The sequence below is a fragment of the Rhinoraja longicauda genome, chromosome 13 (assembly GCF_053455715.1).
Source record: "Rhinoraja longicauda isolate Sanriku21f chromosome 13, sRhiLon1.1, whole genome shotgun sequence".
NCBI classification, from domain to species: Eukaryota; Metazoa; Chordata; class Chondrichthyes; order Rajiformes; family Arhynchobatidae; genus Rhinoraja; species Rhinoraja longicauda.
In genome coordinates, this window is record NC_135965.1 from 32,244,539 (window position 1) to 32,264,412 (window position 19,874).

Consider the following 19,874-nt stretch of genomic DNA (forward strand, 5'->3'; position numbering starts at 1 on the left):
ATACATCCAAGGGAATGGGAGCAAACTGGAGTGACTGGAGTACATTCACAACTTATAGGAGTGGAGTTAGGCCATTCGGCCCATCGAGTCTACTCCGCCATTCAATCATGGCTGATGATCATCCTCATCCCATTTTACTTATATTCCCATAACTCTTGACATCCGTTTCCTTGCCTGGAGTACTCGGTGAAACCAATGCGGTCACAGTGGGAACCAGCAAACTCCACACACAGAACGCAAGGTGAAGATTGAACCTGGGTCACTGGCTTTCTGAGGCAGCAATATTAATTTCTGCACCACTATTCTCTGGGTAAAACAATGGGATTTCAAATTGTATGTTAGGAATGAATGCAACATTGGTCAAATACAGGTAAAATACTTTGTATTTGAAATCAGAGAATCATAATTTAATGGGTGATTAGTTATAATGTTAGTGTCAGTTTAAGAGTATTGCAATTAGTTCCACATGTCTGTTTCCCTCCTGCAGTACAATATCTTTTCCTTGCATTAGGGGTCATAGTTATATACCAGAGAAGCAAGCCCTTCAGGTACAGCATAGCTAATATTCCTTTAATTTCTAAGGTGTAAGCGTAGGATTCAGGTGTAATTCCAGTGCAAAATTTGGATGCTGTGCTGTCAGTTATCATCTCCATTCATTGCCATTAAAATGCAAGTAAAGAGAAAGTGCATGTCAGCAATATTTCAGTCATGGTCATTCTTCAGCAATCTTTGCCAGAAGCCAAGGTGTTGGATGCTCTGGATTATCTGATTCAGCTGGAATGCACAAAGGAAATTGAGTCCAGGATCAGGACAGTGGCACCATGACAGTGGCCGTCACGTGGCGGCGCCTAACGGCAGCGGCTGACTAGCAGTCTGTCCGTCTTTTTTTTGTTGAGTGTCGGTGTTGGGATGATTTTTATATATATTTTTTTGGTTGTGTATGTGTGGGAGGGGGTGGTGGTGTGTGGGGGGTGGGTGTGGGGAACTTTTCTCTTCCTCACGGCGCGGGGTGCGGCTCGGCTGCGGGGCCTAACATCCCCCGGTGCGGCTCGGCCGCTGGACTTTACATCCCGGTGCGGCTTGGCCGCTGGACTTTACATCCCGGTGCGGCTTGGCCGCTGGACTTTACATCCCGGTGCGGCTTGGCCGCTGGACTTACATCGCCCGGTGCAGCTCGGCTGCGGGGCTTAACACCGCCCGGTGCAACTCGGCTGCGGGATTTTACATCGCCCGGTGCAGCTCGGCTGCGGGGCTTAACACCGCCCGGTGCAGCTCGGCTGCGGGGCTTAACACCGCCCGGTGCAACTCGGCTGCGGGACTTTACATCGCCCGGTGCAGCTCAGCTGCGGGGCTTAACACCGCCCAGTGCAGCTCGGCTGCGGGGCTTAACACCGCCCGGTGCAGCTCGGCTGCGGGGCTTAACACCGCCCGGTGCAACTCGGCTGCGGGACTTAACACCGCCCGGTGCGGCTCGGCTGCGGGACTTTTCACCGCTGGTGCGGCTCGGCTGCGGGACTTAGCTGCGCAAGGCTTGGTCGCGGGCCTTTCATCGCCCGGTTCGGCCGCGAGACGTTTCAGCGCCCGGTGCGGGGACTGTTCGGGTCGGTTGGGGACGAGCTGTCTGTCCGTGGGCGTGGGGAAGAGAGGGGAAGTTTTGTTGCCTCCATCACAGTGAGGGGGTGTTTGGAGTCACTGTGATGGACGTTTGTGTTGGCGTTATGTGTCTTGTGTTCTTTTTTTTTTCTATGACTGCTATGTAGTTTCGTTCGGTACTTCGGTACCGAACGACAAATAAAGCTCTGTTATACTGTTATGAAAGTGAACAATGATGCTCATTGTCAGAATGGGATCTAATTTCTCAGGCTGCAAGGAATGATGCCATGCTGTGCCTTTCATATAGAAATCATGTCACAGGTGCCCGGATTATTCCTGGTCAGAGGTCCCCAGTTGAATTGCCAGAGTGGTCCATTTCAATCTTTCAACCTTGATGTGATGACAAAATGGCTGACTTTCCAGTCCCTTGTCTTTTAGATGTGATGTTGCCCCCGACTAAATCTTGGAGGACATCCATGTTGCAAGGTTTTATTTAAGGAAGAGCAGGGGAGATTTTTGTTGAGACTAGTTTTGTATCCCTTTTGAGGATTTGACGGCACTGGGCCTGTCCTCAATGGAGTTTAGAGAATGAGGGAGGACCTCATGGTAACTTAACGAATAGTGAAAGGCCTGGATAGAGTGGATGTGGAGAGGATGTTTCCACCAGTGGGAGAGTCTGGCGCAGCTTTAGAATAAAAGGACATTCCTTTAAATAAGAGATGAGAAGGAATTTCTGTCGTCAGAGGGTAGTGAATCTGTGGAGTTCATAGCCACAGATGGCTATGGAGGCCGTGTCATTAGGTATTTTAAAATCAGAGATTGATAGATTCTTGATGAGTAAGCATGTCAAGAATTGTGGGGGAAGGCAGGAAAATGGGGCTGAGAGGGAAAGATATATCAGCCATTATTGAATGGCGGTGTGGATTTGATGGGCAGAATGGCCTAATTCTGCTCCTATGATTTATGAACTTATGAACTTTGGCAACTTCACCATTAAAAAAATTGATTATCTAGGCATTGACATAATTCTGTTGGTAGACTTGGCCATGTGCAAAATGGCCGACGTGTTTCACAGCTTACAGCAGTGACTAGACTTCAAAGTATTTAATTGACCGTAAAGCACTTAGCGTTGTCAAAAGGTCATGGACAGTGCTGCATCAATGCAAGTCTCGTACTTTTACAAGGCTGGACGAGTCACATTATGCAGCGCAATGCAATTGTAAACTCACACCCTGAATCCCCATGAAATAAAAATGCAATTCTCAGCGGAGACATAAAGTCTTCCTCTGTTGCTTTGTCACTTACGAGGCATGGTGTAAAGTACAATCATGGACTTAAATGGGAAGGGAGCTTGGCCTGAATGAACAACAACTAACAAACTGAATTCGGCAGTGTGGCTTTTTAGATCTGAGTATAAATCGGATTTAAGTAATATTTTGATGGTGTTATTATTTTCAACAATACATTTACAAAGAAAATATACTAGCTTTATGAAATGAATCAAAACAAGAATATCTTCATAGTTTAGTTATTGCATTCCATAGTCCAGTTTCACTTGATAAATATTAATATTTTTCTAATTCCTTTTAATGACATTGGTAGATAAAATTCATAATAGCAAATGCAGGTAATTTATCAGATTACAAACTACGTCACCTTTTACATCACTCTACTATTTTTATTAAAAGTCTCCTTGCCAAGCCTCAGATACTGCAGTTGAACATGTTGCATCTGTTCCTCGGTAATTCAGCAATAGGGTGTCATGCACCCAACTTGAGCAGCTGCCACTCCCACTGAAGGCTGAGGGGTCTCACTGCGTCCAAGTAAACTTGTCACCGTGGCGCAGCGGTACGATTACTGCCTTACAGCGAATGCAGGCCTGGAGACCTGGGTTCGATCCTGACTACGGGTGCTGTCTGTACAGAGTTTGTATGTTCTCCCCGTGATCTGCGTGGGTTTCCTCCCACACTCCAAAGACGTACAGGTTTGTAGGTTAATTAGCTTGGTAAATGTAAAAGTTGTCCCCAGTGGGTATAGGATAGTGTTAAAAAAATTGTCCCTAGTGGGTGTAGGATACTTCAAGTATCGTCCCTGATGGACCCTTCGGAATTGATGACCACAAGATACAAGATACTCATCCTGCTGAGCTGCAGCTCACTAATAATCGTCAATAAGCCATCATTATAAATCCAAATATTTATGGGATTACTGCACTGTCCACTCATGGTTGGCTTAGTACGCAAATATGCCAGGACTCGAGGGCCTGAGCTTTAAGGAGAGGTTGAGCAGGCTGGGACTTTATTCCTTGGAGCACGGGAGAATGATGGGGTGATCTTATAGAGGTGTACAAGATCATGAGAAGAATAGATCAGGTAAATGAACAGAGTCCTTTACCCAGTGTTGGGAAATCAAGAACCAGAGGACATGAGGGGTGAAAGATTTAATAGGAACCTGAGGTGTAACTTACACAAAGTTTGGTGGGTATGGAATGGGTTGCCGGAGGAGGTAGTTGTGGCAGGTACTATCATAAGATTTAAGAGACATTTGGACAGGGTACATGAATAGGATAGGTTAAGAGGGTTATGGGCCAAGCGCAGGCAGGTGGGACTAGTGTCCAGTCGGTCGTGGGTCATGGGGCATGTCGGTCGGCATGGGCAAGCTGGGCCGAAGAATCTGTTTCCATGCTACATGACTCTATGACTCATTTTTGATTATGATAATCGCAAACACCAATTTTGTGGAGAATAAAATCACATTCATTTACAAGAGTACCTAAATCACTTGCTGTGATGTTGCTTTTAATTTTTTAAGACATGGTTCCTTTGTCCCTTTTCCCTTTCCGAAGGAGATCAGACCGATTAACAGAATGTGATGAGGAAGCTGCCTCCTCAACAATGGAAACAAACAGAGCTGAGGGTGTAGTTGATCTCTCATGATTCAGTCACGACAGTTCCTGCACTCTGGCTACACAATCTCGTGAACTGTAATTAACCCACAGAGATCGTGTAATAGGTTTGAGCTCATCTCAGCTGGATTGCATTAGTATGTAAATGGGGCCAGCAGATTTATTGTGGGAGGATGGAAGGAATGATGTGGAGAGAAATGCAGGCCAAGAAATTTCAACCAAGGGTCACACATAGATGTGGAACAACACCTCATATTTCACTTGAGTAGTTTACAACCCAATGATATGAACACTGAATTCTCCAATTTTATGTAACTACAAAGTCCTGCTTGTCTCCCTTCTCTTCCAATCCTCCCTCCTCCCCTGTGCCCCTCCTGAACTGACACCGATTTCTCCCCTCTGCGTCCCCTTCCATTTACATTCCTTCCTCTGACTTCAAGATTTGCAACTATTAAATCCTTTTGTCTCACACCTCTGCTATTTCATCTCTGCCTATCAAAAGCCCCCCCGCCCTCACCCGTTTCAATCTATTACCTGACGTAATTCTGCTCTTGTACTTTGGTTATCTTTTTGCACTACAATGTTTGCACTGTCCTGCCAGTTTGCACTTGATATTTATTGTTGTATCAATCATTATAATGTATACTGTGCATTCTAAGAAGTTCATGCAAATAAGAAATTTCCATGACGTATATCTGAAATCTGAATCTGAGTCTGGGTGCCGGACCGGAAACATTAGCTACTTCTCTTTTCATAGACACCACTTGATTTTATCCACTGGAACCAAGTAAATGGAGTTATCATGAACATTGCTTCTGGACTCCCACTCCATACCTAGAGTCAACAAGGTGGATGTTTGTGGAGATATCTAGGAATTTACATTGTAAAGTGATTACATTGTAAAGCAATGTTTGATTACCTGAGATAAACAACTTCAAATTTTGTTTGGGTTTAAGAGAGTTGCCAAAAGTATATTGCGTGTACTTAGCCATTTCTGAAACATTTACACCACAATTTGAAACTTGGTTTTAATACGTGGTCACACAATTTGCTGGAGCATAAACCAATAAATAATTACTGTATACTGTGCTTCTCAGAACCCTCTAAACAAAAGGCTCAGTACAATGTTACATGAAGATTATAAGATGTTGCTAAGAAGATGACAAATATAAACTAAATATATATCTTTGGTTGGTGATGCCAACGCGCTATTTAGTTCCTCAAAATTCATTTTCATTGATTTAGTCCATTAAATTTTAGATGTAAATGTGCAGTGTACTGTTTTTATTGTGCTGTGCAGATAACACAATAAAGTGGAAATTAATTTCCAGACAGCAGCAACTAAAATAAGATTTCTAAGATTTCAAATTATGACTTTACGACCCATTAACAGTTTAATTGCAATGTTGCCAATAATATTTTTATTACATTTTTATTTTGGATATGTTTTTAACAAAAGATTAAAAGCTGTACCCATGAGTGAAACTATTTTCAAACAAATAATTGCTTGGGAAAAAAAAAATCTATTCCTGCAGATTGACTGTTATTAGTCAATGTCATCAGTCACTTAACTGACCTCGAACAAATGTTACTTTAGAAATTATCCTTGTAGAAACATAGAAACATAGAAAATAGGTGCAGGAGTAGGCCATTCGGCCCTTCGAGCCTGCACCGCCATTCAATATGATCATGGCTGATCATCCAGCTCAGTAACCTGTACCTGCCTTCTCTCCATACCCCCTGATCCCTTTAGCCACAATGGCCACATCTAACTCCCTCTTAAACATAGCCAATGAACTGGCCTCAACTACCTTCTGTGGCAGAGAATTCCACAGACTCACCACTCTCTGTGTGAAGAAATGTTTTCTCATCTCGGTCCTAAAAGACTTCCCCCTTATCCTTAAGCTGTGACCCCTGGTTCTGGACTCCCCCAACATCGGGAACAATCTTCCCGCATCTAGCCTCTCCAACCCCTTAAGAATTTTATATGTTTCAATAAGATCCCCCCTCAGTCTTCTAAATTCCAGCGAGTATAAGCCTAATCTATCCAGTCTTTCTTCATATGAAAGTCCTGCCATTCCAGGGATCAATCTGGTGAACCTTCTCTGTACTCTCTCTAAGGCTAGAATGTCTTTCTTCAGATTAGGAGACCAAAACTGTACACAATACTCCAGGTGCGGTCTCACCAAGGCCCTGTACAACTGCAGCAGAACCTCCCTTCTCCTATACTCAAATCCTATGGATGTAAGGGGACGAGCTGGGTCACATATTATTTCAGGAAAAGATCTAAATGAGTTTAAAACAAGGAATATGAATGTAATCTATTCCAAAAGATACTCCTTTGATATCACCCATTTTCTCCATATCTAGAGTACAAAACCAGTTCACCAAAACTATGTCCCAGATAAGGAACCTTTATACAACATTTTACAATGGACAATGGCTCATTTCCGGAGATGTGTTTTATCAATAAAGCTGTCTATGGGTCGGAATGCTTCATGATATCATCCTAACCCTCGAATAACACACTGGTTTTAGCAAATGCACAAATCCAATTGTCCACAGGCACCCTCCAGTGCCTTGTGATAAAACCAAATCTTAATTAATTTATTTTTCAGATAATTATTTTGAGCTATCACTTAAACAAAAAAAAAAAACAATTGTCTCTCCAACCAGAAAATCTAGCTGAAAGCATCGCTCCTCTGTTTTAAAGTACCCTTTCTTTTGCATGCAGACATCTGAGCAAAAACCCAGGAAAAGAAATCTATTCCTAGCAACAAATCATGATTTATAGCTGAATATGATAAAGTAGAGAGAGCATGTTGAATTCGCTTTGAAATGCATTCCATTCCAGTCAACTACTACATACCATGACTAGGGTGGGCTGGCATAGCAGGGATGAACCAAATGGCAGCCTCTTGTGCCACAACAGTCACTTTTCTATGAATAATAATTGCAGGGACAAAAGCTGTAAAAACTGTAAAGATCCAACCGAGATGGAAAATGTCTTAGACAATAGACAATAGACAATAGGTGCAGGAGTAGGCCATTCAGCCCTTCGAGCCAGCACCGCCATTCAATGCGATCATGCCTGATCACTCTCAATCAGTACCCCGTTCCTGCCTTCTCCCCATACCTCCTCACTCCGCTATCCTTAAGAGCTCTATCCAGCTCTCTCTTGAAAGCATCCAACGAACTGGCCTCCACTGCCTTCTGAGGCAGAGAATTCCACACCTTCACCACCCTCTGACTGAAAAAGTTCTTCCTCATCTCCGTTCTAAATGGCCTACCCCTTATTCTTAAACTGTGGCCCCTTGTTCTGGACTCCCCCAACACTGGGAACATGTTATCTGCCTCTAATGTGTCCAATCCCCTAATTATCTTATATGTTTCAATAAGATCCCCCCTCATCCTTCTAAATTCCAGTGTATACAAGCCCAATCGCTCCAGCCTTTCAACATACGACAGTCCCGCCATTCCGGGAATTAACCTAGTGAACCTACGCTGCACGCCCTCCATAGCAAGAATATCCTTCCTCAAATTTGGAGACCAAAACTGCACACAGTACTCCAGGTGCGGTCTCACCAGGGCCCGGTACAACTGTAGAAGGACCTCTTTGCTCCTATACTCAACTCCTCTTGTTACGAAGGCCAACATTCCATTGGCTTTCTTCACTGCCTGCTGTACCTGCATGCTTCCTTTCATTGACTGATGCACTAGGACACCCAGATCTCGTTGAACTCCCCCTCCTCCTAACTTGACACCATTCAGATAATAATCTGCCTTTCTATTCTTACTTCCAAAGTGAATAACCTCACACTTATCTACATTAAACTGCATCTGCCATGTATCCGCCCACTCACACAACCTGTCCAAGTCACCCTGCAGCCTTATTGCATCTTCCTCACAATTCACACTACCCCCCAACTTAGTATCATCTGCAAATTTGCTAATGGTACTTTTAATCCCTTCGTCTAAGTCTAATGCAGATAAATGACGTTTCAGGTTGGGGCCCTTCTTCATACTGACCCAGCATGTCACCTATCCATGTTCTCCATGTTCTCCAGGAATGTTGCCTGACCCATTCAGTTACTCCAGCACTTTGTATCTTTTATTGTAAACCAGCGTCTGCCATTCCTTTTTTTTCCTTTCCATTGAAATGAGCAGAAACAAAATCCAACAAAATGTTTAAAGGGCATGTGATTAATCCAGTCATAACGAGTGCTTAAAGCCGAATAAAAACAAAAATGAACCATGCAGATGATCAGTACATCTGTGGCCCTGCGTGGCTCGGCCGCAGCACTTTCCATCGCCCGGTGGGGGCTCAGGACCTTCATCGGCCTGCTCGGCTCGGCTCGGCCCTGGGTCTTTCCATCGCCCGGTGGGGGCTCAGGACCTTCATCGGCCTGCTCGGCTTGGCCCTGGGACTTTCCATCGCCCGGTGGGGGCTTCAAAAAGTTGGGAGCCTCGATCACCTCGTGGCACCACGGGAGAAGAATGAGGAGGAGATAAGACTTTTCTTTGCCTTCCATCACAGTGAGGGTGTGCCTAGAGCAATCACTGTGATGGCTGTTTGTGTAAAAATTGTATCTGTGTTTCCTGTGCTTTTTGTTGTCTACTGCCGGACCCTGACGTGAGAGGACGCTGGCGCTGTTTATTCGCCCCTTCTCCGTTAGGATAGTTTGTCTGTTTGTTTTTATGTTATGATTGTTTTTGTAAAGCGCTTTGAGCTTCTGGTAAGGCGCTATATAAAATAAATGCTTATTATTATTATTATTATTAATATTTTTAGTTAATATTTTTGCATAATTTTCTTGGTTTGCTGCTAACATTGCATCATCGAGTTGTTATGGCACTGAAGAAATTCCCTCGGCCTACTGATTTTGTGCTGCCTCCAGGCGGTTCATTGTACAGTAGGCCAATTATCCATTCCTTGCGCTAGAGCTGTGCAAATCGTTATTTCACCTTTGAATGTGCTGATTGACTATTTCACCACCTTTCATAAGGATGAATTGCAGACCATGACTACTTTCCGCAGTCAAAATTCCCCTACATTTTTCCCCATACTATGGATCTGTATCCCGCAGTCTTTGAACCATTCACTAATAGGAACAACCTCTCTCTGTTGGCCCATCTTAACCTACCATGATCTTGCTCACTTCAATTAAATCTCCTCTCAACCTATGGCTCCATGAGGAACAATCCCAGCTTCCCCATTCTATCCTTGTAAATCTCCATTAGATGCCTACATCTATCAGGCAAAATGATTTCCAGAATCAAACATGTGTAAGAAGGAACTGCAGATGCTGGTTTAAAACTAAGGTAGACACAATAACCTGGAATAACTCAGCAGGACAGGCAGACAGAGAGAAGGAATGGGTGACGTTTTCGGTTGAGACCTCTGAAGAAGGGTCTCGACCAGAAACCGCACCCATTTCTTCTCTCCAGAGATGCTGCCTGTCCCACTGACTTACTCCAGCTTTTTGTGTCTATCTCCAGAATCAAACATTGTAGGAGTTAGACATAAACAACCACTGCTAAATTCTTATTAAGAGATTGTTGCAGTTGAAGCATGCAGGAAGCATGAACAAAATGTCACTGATCCACCATTTTTGGCTCCCAATCTCTTTAATCAATCATTTGGGCACTTGTTTTAATTCCTTACCAATGTTTGTTCCTGATTATACACTTGCAATTTATCTAGGAATATCTTAGAAAGTTAAAGGACTGTTTAAATGCAAGATATTTTTGCTGAGTATAGACTTACCGATCTTTCTGTTTTTATTCACAATGCAGTCATCAATGATGGCGCCCTGGACAAGAGTGCTTTTGCCGATGAAGCTGGAAGTGAGGAGGATTTGTATGAGGAGTATCGGAGTGGGAATCACCGATATGGGCATCAAGGAGGAGGTGGAGAGCAACTGGCCATCAATGAGGTATCAAGCATCAGATAATTAAGCAGAATATTGTATTCTCAGAAGTTAGGTGTAAGCACAGAAGGTTATCATAATACAATATCCTTTATGTAGATCAAACTTGTTAATATATTAATGATCCAGGATAATTTCTTTGACATTTTTGACAGATCAAATCTCCAGGTAATGTGAATACTTTGCTCACCAGGTATTCAATAAGATATACGGCAAAACCTTATTAAATTTAGCTAACATATTTGACCAATATTTGCATGTTCTGAATTTTTTTTAAGATGGGAGATCTTCATCACAATAATTTATTCTGCAAATTAATTCAAATGGCAACAGTTTTTATTTGTTTGCCATACCCCCCCCACGCGCAAGATACCTACATTTACTGCTGTCTCAAGATGATTGCTGTTGATTTACTGTGTTATGAATCATTACTTAAATTGTGCGTTATTACTTAAATAATAATAACTCATGGTGCATAAATGTGCTTGAAGAAACCGTGGCTTGGTCAGCTTCATTCTGGCCTACTATTTCCCATCTGCATCTTCTCAATCATGGTTCCCCAAATCAATTGCAATTCACCAATGCCATCCTGCAGAGATATCCTTCAGGATGTATATTCTTCAATTCAATTTGATGCTGATACTAAGAGTGTGATAGAAAGAAACTGATGGGCAAATGCTTAATATCTTTGGAGACACTGTGTAATAGAGGGAATTGAGGAGAGATCTGATAAATCTGGATGATAGATGTAAAATGAGGTGACTGGCAAATTGAGACTGGATGAAAACAAATGCAGATTTATCGTTAGCTTTCATCTAGTGAAAATGTATTTATGGCCCTCTGAATATCATCTTGATTGCTACTAATACTTGTTCTGCATGGGTTGGTTTAAATTTGACATTTCAGTAGATTTCTATTTCTGTTACAAAAGCATAGCAAAAGCTATACTAATAATATAAAACATATTTATTGTGCTATATTTTTTCTTGGGAGATAAATTTATGGACAGGATATCTTGTGTTGAGGTTGGAATCTGACTTGTTGGAGATATGTGTCGTTAAGGTGTAAGTAAAATGGGATAGAATTTGGTGCATAATGTGAAGATTAACAAATAGCAATAAAACAAAAGAGGAGTTCTCAATCATTCACTGATTTGGATAACAATGGGGCTAATTTCACGAGCTCTCTTATGACTTTCCTGGTCTGTACCTATTGAAGTCAATCAAATGTAGTTCAATTGGATTATCTGGTTGGCAGGTGACCTGATCAGCTGGTGAAATTGAAAATTGCCTCCAGTGTCTTTTTGTAACAAGATATTGTTTGTGGCAGTCATGCATATAACTATGTTCTGTTATGATGAGTTAGTTTTCTCTGTCATTGATTCTTGCGGCACAGTAGTTATTATGTGACATTACACAGATTGAAGGACTGATAACAATGAAACAATAAGAATCTTACTGATCTACAATCTGCAGTGAATGTCTGTAAAACATCAGTATCTATTAAAGGTAAAGCTTGCATCTTTGGGTTTAATGTCTGAAAACACGAGATAACCCCAAAGGCTATATAGAGAATTCAATTCTTATCTTTTCTTATCAATAAACTATGCCAACAATAGATGGCAACCCTGCAGAAATTCTCTTAACATCTTTCTAAATGAGAGTGCAAGGAATGTCATCGTTTATGCATTACTAGGTTTACTAGGTTAATTCCCGGAATGGCGGGACTGTCAAATGTTGAAAGACTAGAGCGACTAGGCTTGTATACACTGGAATTTAGAAGGATGAGAGGGGATCTTATCGAAACATATAAGATTATTAAGGGGTTGGACATGTTAGAGGCAGGAAACATGTTCCCAATGTTGGGGGAGCCCAGAACAAGAGGCCACAGTTTAAGAATAAGGGGTAGGCCATTTAGAACTGAGATGAGGAAAAACTTTTTCAGTCAGAGAGTTGTGAATCTGTGGAATTCTCTGCCTCAGAAGGCAGCGGAGGCCAATTCTCTGAATGCATTCAAGAGAGAGCTAGATAGAGCTCTTAAGGATAGCGGAGTCAGGGGGGTATGGGGAGAAGGCAGGATAGGGGTACTGATTGAGAATGATCAGCCATGATTACATTGAATGGCGGTGCTGGCTCGAAGGGCCGTATGGCCTCCTCCTGCACCTATTGTCTATTGTCTATTGTCTATTGCATGCCTCATGAACAGAAATTGATATGATCAAATTTCTAAAGAAGGGTGATTTGAAATCAAGCCAGACTAATTGCCCTTCATTGCGAAAAATATTGATTCTCATATGTGTTGCTTTGTAAAGTGTGGTGCTACCCACTCAAGCCTTAGACAAGCAAGTGCATTTGTATGCTCTGATATGTTTGGTTAGATTATGTGTTGCATTGTACGGACTGGGTCTTGAACAGATGGATAATAAACGTCAGGATTGCCAGTGATGTTCATATCCTGTGAATTAATGAAATAAGTAGTCAGGCTAATCAGCCAGTCACTGTGAAGATGTCTTATGGGCATCAAATCAGAGCAAATATCTCATACTTTTAACTATTTGGCTTTCTGTGAATTGTTTAAAAAGAGGATTGCCACTACCTCATGAAATTAGAAATGTTCTCATGTAAATTGTCCCTAGTGTGTGTAGGATAGTGTTAGTGTGCAGGGATCGCTGGTCGGACCAGACTCGGTGGGCCAAAGGGCCTGTTTCCGCGCTGTATCTCTAAACTAAACTAAAACTAACTACATGCTACTGCAGCGCAGGTTATTGCTGAGATAAACTTCTGGATTTCCATGTTTGACTGTGCATGTGTAGAGGTTGCTTTCAGTTTCAGTGGGTAATGAGGTGAACCATGGCAGTTTCAATATCATTGTAACTGCAGAATTACAGATCATTGACTTTGACAGAAAATAAACCTGTTGTGTATGAAATTGATTGTTTATTCACCACTATCCACCTTAAGACGCTGTGTAATTTCAAGATGGACATTATTTCTTGCTCCCGCACTATGGCACTTTTCTGGCTAGCAGTCTGCAAGATACTTGACTAAGTCCTGCTGTTTGGCCTTGATGGTAGTAATGTTCTGTAAGATAATTGGAGGAGGTGAATTTGGCCAGTTGCCCATCTTTCTGATCCTTGCTTCTGAAGTAGTAGTTGCAATATTTTTGAAAAAGGCAAATGCCCATAATTTTACTCTTGTTGCACAAACTCTTGTAGCTTCTTAGATAACAAAACCGGTTAATTTCACATTGACCAAAACTATAACTCTGCACCTTGTCAGGATTTACAAGTGAAAACCACTTATCCAAGGAACCTTTGAGCAATTGCTTGGCCTCATTTTGCTTGGCCTCTTTCGATTGGGAATGCAGACATTTTATTCAGCCCTCTGTGGGTTAAATCAGAGAATTTCCCCCTCTCCACCAGCTATGCACAAAAATAATGTTTCTTAAAAATAAACAATACAGTTAACATTATGTGTGACAAATGACTTTAGTCTTAAAGAAAAATACCTTCCAACCTTCCTTTGTTCTCTACCCCCACCCCCCCTCCCCAGTACCCCCTCCCCCTCTGTACCCCCTACCCTCCCCCACCCTGCATTCACCCCACCACTGAATAAAGGAATGGACTGAGGTTCAGATTGTCTGGTTCAAAGAGCTGCTGGTATTGGCACTTGCCTTCGGTACTGTGTTGTAACGAACACTGTTGTTTCCCCCACGCCCTGGTAGGCAGTGCCTTGATCTCTGCCTCCCAGGGGTCCAAGGCAGCAATCAAGGCAGTTACATCGATTGGCATTTTAATAAAGGACCGTGTGTTCATAATTGTGTGCAAAGCTCTGCTTGCGAGAAAGGAAAAAAAACCCACTATTAGTTTCCGTTGCCGCAAACAGAAGAGCAATCAAGGCATTGACAGTAAGTGGGCGAGAGTGATTTTAAAAATCTACTGCAAATGCTTTAAGTACTGATTTTTTTCCCTCCATTATTGTAATGTGGCCTCCAGTGACATTTTGTTATAGTGTCACGCTTGTGAATGGAGAATATTGTTGATTCTCTTGCAGCTGTGGTGTCTCAAGTTGTTGCTTTATTGTGGCTGCATTTCCAATAAGTTCATGCAGCATTGCAGCTGTTAAAATTAGATCTCCAATTTTATTTTTACCTTTTTTTGTATTTTTGGTGGATTTGACATTCACCCAAATGAAGGCAATTATGGAAAGAAAGATTTGCTGGAACTTTAATTGCCCAGCAATAAGTTTTAACAGCTGTGCAATTGAAAAATTATATTTATTTCCAGAGTGAAATTTGCTGAAAGCCATTTTAATATCATTTTGTGTCAATGCAGGTGCAACTAGGTACTTCCAAGACTGGCACACCAGCTTCAAATGTGCATATTATTATATATATTCCCATTGCAAAGTTCCATTTAGGGAACGGAGTCCATGCTGTCATTCTAATGACATCCGGGGGCACACATTGTTCAGCATAGTTTCCCAAGTGTAGTACTGGTCTGGGATCCTGATTTGATGTTCATTATATGGGCCCCGAGCCAAACTGCACCAGCCTTCACTGCACCCCAACATCCCTGATTTTGCAAGGCTCAGGTCCCCAACACTAGCTCCGCAATCTGAATGAAGCTCCCTTGGAAGGGTATAATCTGCAATCCTCCACCATTTACCACCTCCCCATTCCTCTGCTCACTGATTTAAGGAAAAACACTCAGCGCCCTATCTCTACTCTTCAGGTGCTTGCTTCTGATATCTGTCTCTTTTCCGACAAGGGAAGGTTCCCAAAGTCTTTTTTCATCTTTCAACTTAAGACGGGTCTTTAAAAAAGGCACAGTGTCCAAATATGCCCTCCCCCCCCCCCCCCCCCCCCCCCCACTCCCAATGTACTCTGCACTATAGCCCACCAGTGGCCCACTAGAACTTTCAGGGCACCCAAAAGTGCCTTAAAGTAAACCCAAAGTGTGTTTACTTTGGGTTACTGCACCTCAATTTCTTCCAGGTGAAAAATAGCATAGTAGACATAAGCAGTATCTAGAACATCTCCATAGCAATAGAATTATAAAATGCCCCTTGTGTTGCTTCTTTCACAACCTCAGAATGTTACAATATGTTTTTCAATAAAATAGTATTTTTGAAATGCACCCTGACATTACATAGAAAACAAAACAGCTTATTTGTACAGTGCAAATTCCGGCTGTAGATATATGATATGATATGATATGTGTCATTGACACAACAAGCATTAATTGCCCAGTCTTAATTCTGTGGCAAATGAGCAACATTCCAGAATTCAGCGATCCTTACGGCAGCTGTGCTGCAAAGGAATGCTTTCAGGGGTTTTGAAGATGAGGTATAATATGGGACATTAACAACTTAGATTTATTAGAATGTCAGCAATAAACAATTCACTAATGCACTCTTTGTGCCTTGTCCAAAATATTCTCCTTCAAATTTCACCACCACTTTAACCCAGACAAGATATGAATGCCTGAAGAAAGATGAGAGTAGTCATTCTCAGTATCATTGCTGCAATGTTTATTGCACCAAGAAATCTGAGCATAACCAAGATGGAGGTGGAGAGGTGATACAGCAGAATGCCTTTAAATAATTGGAGTGATGATACCTGACCTGGGATACCTGGGAGTAAGAGGCGACCGTGGCTGACAAGGGAAGTATAAGAAAGAGTAAAGTAGTAAATAAATAAATAAATGGACAAATAAATGGATAAATAAATAAATGGATGAATAAATAAATAAATAAATAAATAAATGAATAAATAAATAAACAGATAAATAAATAAATAAACAGACAAATAAATAAATACATAGATGGGTGGACGAATAAATAAATAAATAGATCAATAAATAGACAGATAAATAAATAGACAAATTAAAATAAAAAGAGAAGAAGAATAACATAGCAAAGATGAGCGGGAAGCCAGAGGATTGGGAAACTTTTAAAGAGCAACAGAAGATAACTAAAAAGGCAATTAGGGGAGAAAGGATGAGGTACGAAGGTAAGCTAGCCAAGAATATAAAGGAGGATAGTAAAAGCTTCTTTAGGTATGTGAAGCGGAAAAAAATAGGTAAGACAAATGTGGGTCCCTTGAAGACAGAAACAGGTGAATTTATTATGGGGATCAAGGAAATGGCAGACGAGTTGAACAGGTACTTTGGATCTGTCTTCACTAAGGAAGACACAAATAATCTCCCAGATGTACTAGTGGCCAGAGATCCTAGGGTGACATAAGAACTGAAGGAAATTCACATTAGGCAGGAAATGGTGTTGGGTAGACTGATGGGACTGAAGGCTGATAAATCCCCAAGGCCTGCATCCCATGGTACTTAAGGAAGTGGCTCTAGAAATCATGGACGCATTGGTGATTATTTTCCAATGTTCTATAGATTCAGGTTCAGTTCCTGTGGATTGGAGGGTAGCTAATGTTATCCCACTTTTTAAGAAAGGAGGGAGAGAGAAAACAGGGAATCATGGACCAGTTAGCCTGACATCAATGGCTGGGAAGATGCTGGAGTTAATTAGAAAAGATGAAATAGCGGCACATTTGGATAGCAGTAACAGGATTGGTCTGAGTCAGCATGGATTTATGATGGGGAAATCATGCTTGACTAACCTTCTGGAATTTTTTGAGGATGCAACTAGGAAAATAGACAAGGGAGAGCCAGTGGATGCAGTGTACCTGGACTTTCAGAAAGCCTTTGATAAGGTCCCACATAGAAGATCAGTGGGCAAAATTAGAGCACACGGTATTGGGGGTAGGGTACTGACATGGATAGAAAATTGATTGCCAGACAGGAAACAAAGAGTAGGGATTAACTGGTCCCTTTCAGAATGGCAGGCAGTGACTAGTGGGGTACCGCAAGGCTCGGTGCTGGGACAGCAGCTATTTACAATATATATTAATGACTTAGATGAAGGGATTAATAGTAACATTAGCAAATTTGTAGATGACACAAAGCTGGGTGGCAGTGTGAACTATGAGGAGGATGCCATGAGGATGCAGTGTGACTTGGACAGGTTGGGTGAGTGGGCAGATGCCTGGCAGATGCAGTTTAATGTGGATAAATGTGAGGTTATCCACTTTAGTGGCAAGAACAGGAAGGCAGATTATTATCTGAATGGTGTCAATTTACGAAAAGGGGAAGTACAATGAGATCTGGGTGTCCTTGTTCATCAGTCACTGAAAGAAAGCGTGCAGGTACAGCAGGCAGTGAAGAAAGCTAATGGCATGTTGGCCTTCTTAACAAGAGGAGTTGAGTATAGGAGCAAATAAGTCCTTCTGCAGTTGTACAGGGCCCTAGTGAGAACACAGCTGGAGTATTGTGTGCCGTTTTGGTCTCCAAATGTGAGGAAGGACATTCTTACTATTGAGGGAGTTCAGCGTTGGTTCACGAGGTTAATTCCCGGGATGGCGGGACTGTCATATATTGAAAGATTGGAGCGACTGGGCTTGTATACACTGGAATGTAGAAGGATGAGAGGGGATCTTATTGAAACATATAAGATTATTAAGGGATTGGACACGCTAGAGGCAGGGAACATGTTCCCGATGTTGGGGGAGTCCAGAACCAGGGCCCACAGTTTAAGAATAAGGGATAGGCCATTTAGAACGGAGATGAGGAAGAACTTTTTCACCCAGAGAGTTGTGAATCTGTGGAATTCTCTCCCTCAAAAGGCAGTGGAGGCCAATTTTCTTGATGCTTTCAAGAGAGTTAAATAGAGCTCTAAATAGAGCTTTAAATAGTTAAATATAGCTATCTTAGCAGAGTCAAGGGATATGGGGAGAAGGCAGGGACGGGGAACTGATTGTGGATGATCCGCCATGATCACATTGAATGGCAGTGCTGGCGCGAGGGACCAAATGGCCTACTCCTGCACCTATTGTCTATTGTCTATTGACATACTATCGACTGTGGGTGTCATGGCCTGGGGCTTTAACCCAGTAATTCCTCATTGAGTGCTTCGTTATGAAGCATACAAATCGTACATGTTCAAATTGCCTCACGGTTGTTCAATATTCTCATCCTCATTCCCGCATTTTCAGAGTAATGATAACACTTGCAAATAATTGCCATAGAGTGGTAAATATTCTTGCATTATTAAGAGCAGGCAAATCCTCCCAAATGGCAAGTGAATATAAATCCCAGCCTTTTACTAACAGCATTACTTCCTTCGCATGTATAAACAGGTCAAAATTAGATCAAACAACTGCAGTGTTTCAGCAAACAAGCTTCTGTAAGCTCAGGAGAAATCACTCCCAGACATCAGTGCCACATCTAGTTTGGCCATGTCATTTGTGGTTAAAGCCTGACTGGATAATATTGCTTGGTTTGCGCCGTAATTGCTAGTGGTGTATCCAGAGGGAATTGGATTACATTGGTCAGCATTTTACCTCATACATTTTTAAGCTATGCTGCAGGGGCAGGGCTTCTCCTCTCCTCTAATCTGTACTTGTGGCGTTAATTGTTATGTGGGGATGAGCCTCATAGACAAAGCCTCACATTTGCCACCACGGGATCCCCACGGTCCCAATGTTTAGGAGACCTCGCTGGCACATCCACTGTGCCAGGCAGAATAGTTCCTGACTGATGAGTGTGCATCAGGAAGCAGGATCCAAACACCACCTGATTACTTCTGACTGCGTTTACCAAAAGGAGCCCTCGTCCACCATTTCTAATTGCCTCTGATGATCCTTTAGAAATGGCCCAAGAACGTTTTTAAAAGATCATTCGTCTAAAACATAATAAATGATATCAAAGCACATTCTATCTTATTACATTAAACAGCCATTTAAATTAAAATATAATAAATTAAAATACAGCCACACTGTCCTTTGTACTGAAAGTTGGAATCTCTATGCAAACAAATAGGGCCCATTAAATGTGACTATTGCAAGCCCCAGAGTCTTAGCTCGGTAAGATTTAGATTCACCTATGGATTCTGTACTCAGTTGAGGAACAGAGTAGGAGGTTAAATACCTAATGCCACAAGAGAGAATTGCACAGCAAGCACACATGCAGTAAGAAATTGCTTTAATCTCTATTAGTGGTGCTAAAACAGCATCAGAGATTTGCTACTTCATGGTGTAATGATGGGAGGAAGGTGGTGCCATCTGCCTTGAGGTTCAGAGGAACTTGGACAAGTTGGTGAAGAACAATGCCTGCAGGAGGAATATTCTTTACACACAGGCCGGTAGAGACATTCCATGCTTGCAGTCAGAGGTTGCCATACTGAAAGGACATGAGTGCAGTTTATGCCCAGCAAATGCTTATGACTTCCCTGTCTTTTCCTGTGGACCGAAAGAAGAGGAGATGACAGTTTATTTTCCTTGTGCGTGAACTTTAGATGACCTCCCTCATGAGCACAAGCTCTGCAATCTGCGAGAAATCAGCAGTGGTGTGGAATGCTACCGAGGCTTAGAAACTGACCGTA

The 19,874-nt window shown here is 42.1% G+C and overlaps 1 protein-coding gene across 6 annotated transcripts in view; it reads left to right on the forward strand.

Moving 5' to 3' along the window:
* LOC144599625 (rho guanine nucleotide exchange factor 4-like) overlaps window positions 1–19,874 on the forward strand; it is a 322,645-nt gene that overhangs the window by 244,136 nt on the left and 58,635 nt on the right. For all 6 annotated transcript variants that reach the window (XM_078410740.1, XM_078410743.1, XM_078410739.1 and 3 more), the window contains one exon: window positions 10,295–10,434. In XM_078410740.1, the coding sequence (XP_078266866.1) occupies window positions 10,295–10,434 (140 nt within the window). The remainder of the gene's footprint in view (window positions 1–10,294; window positions 10,435–19,874) is intronic.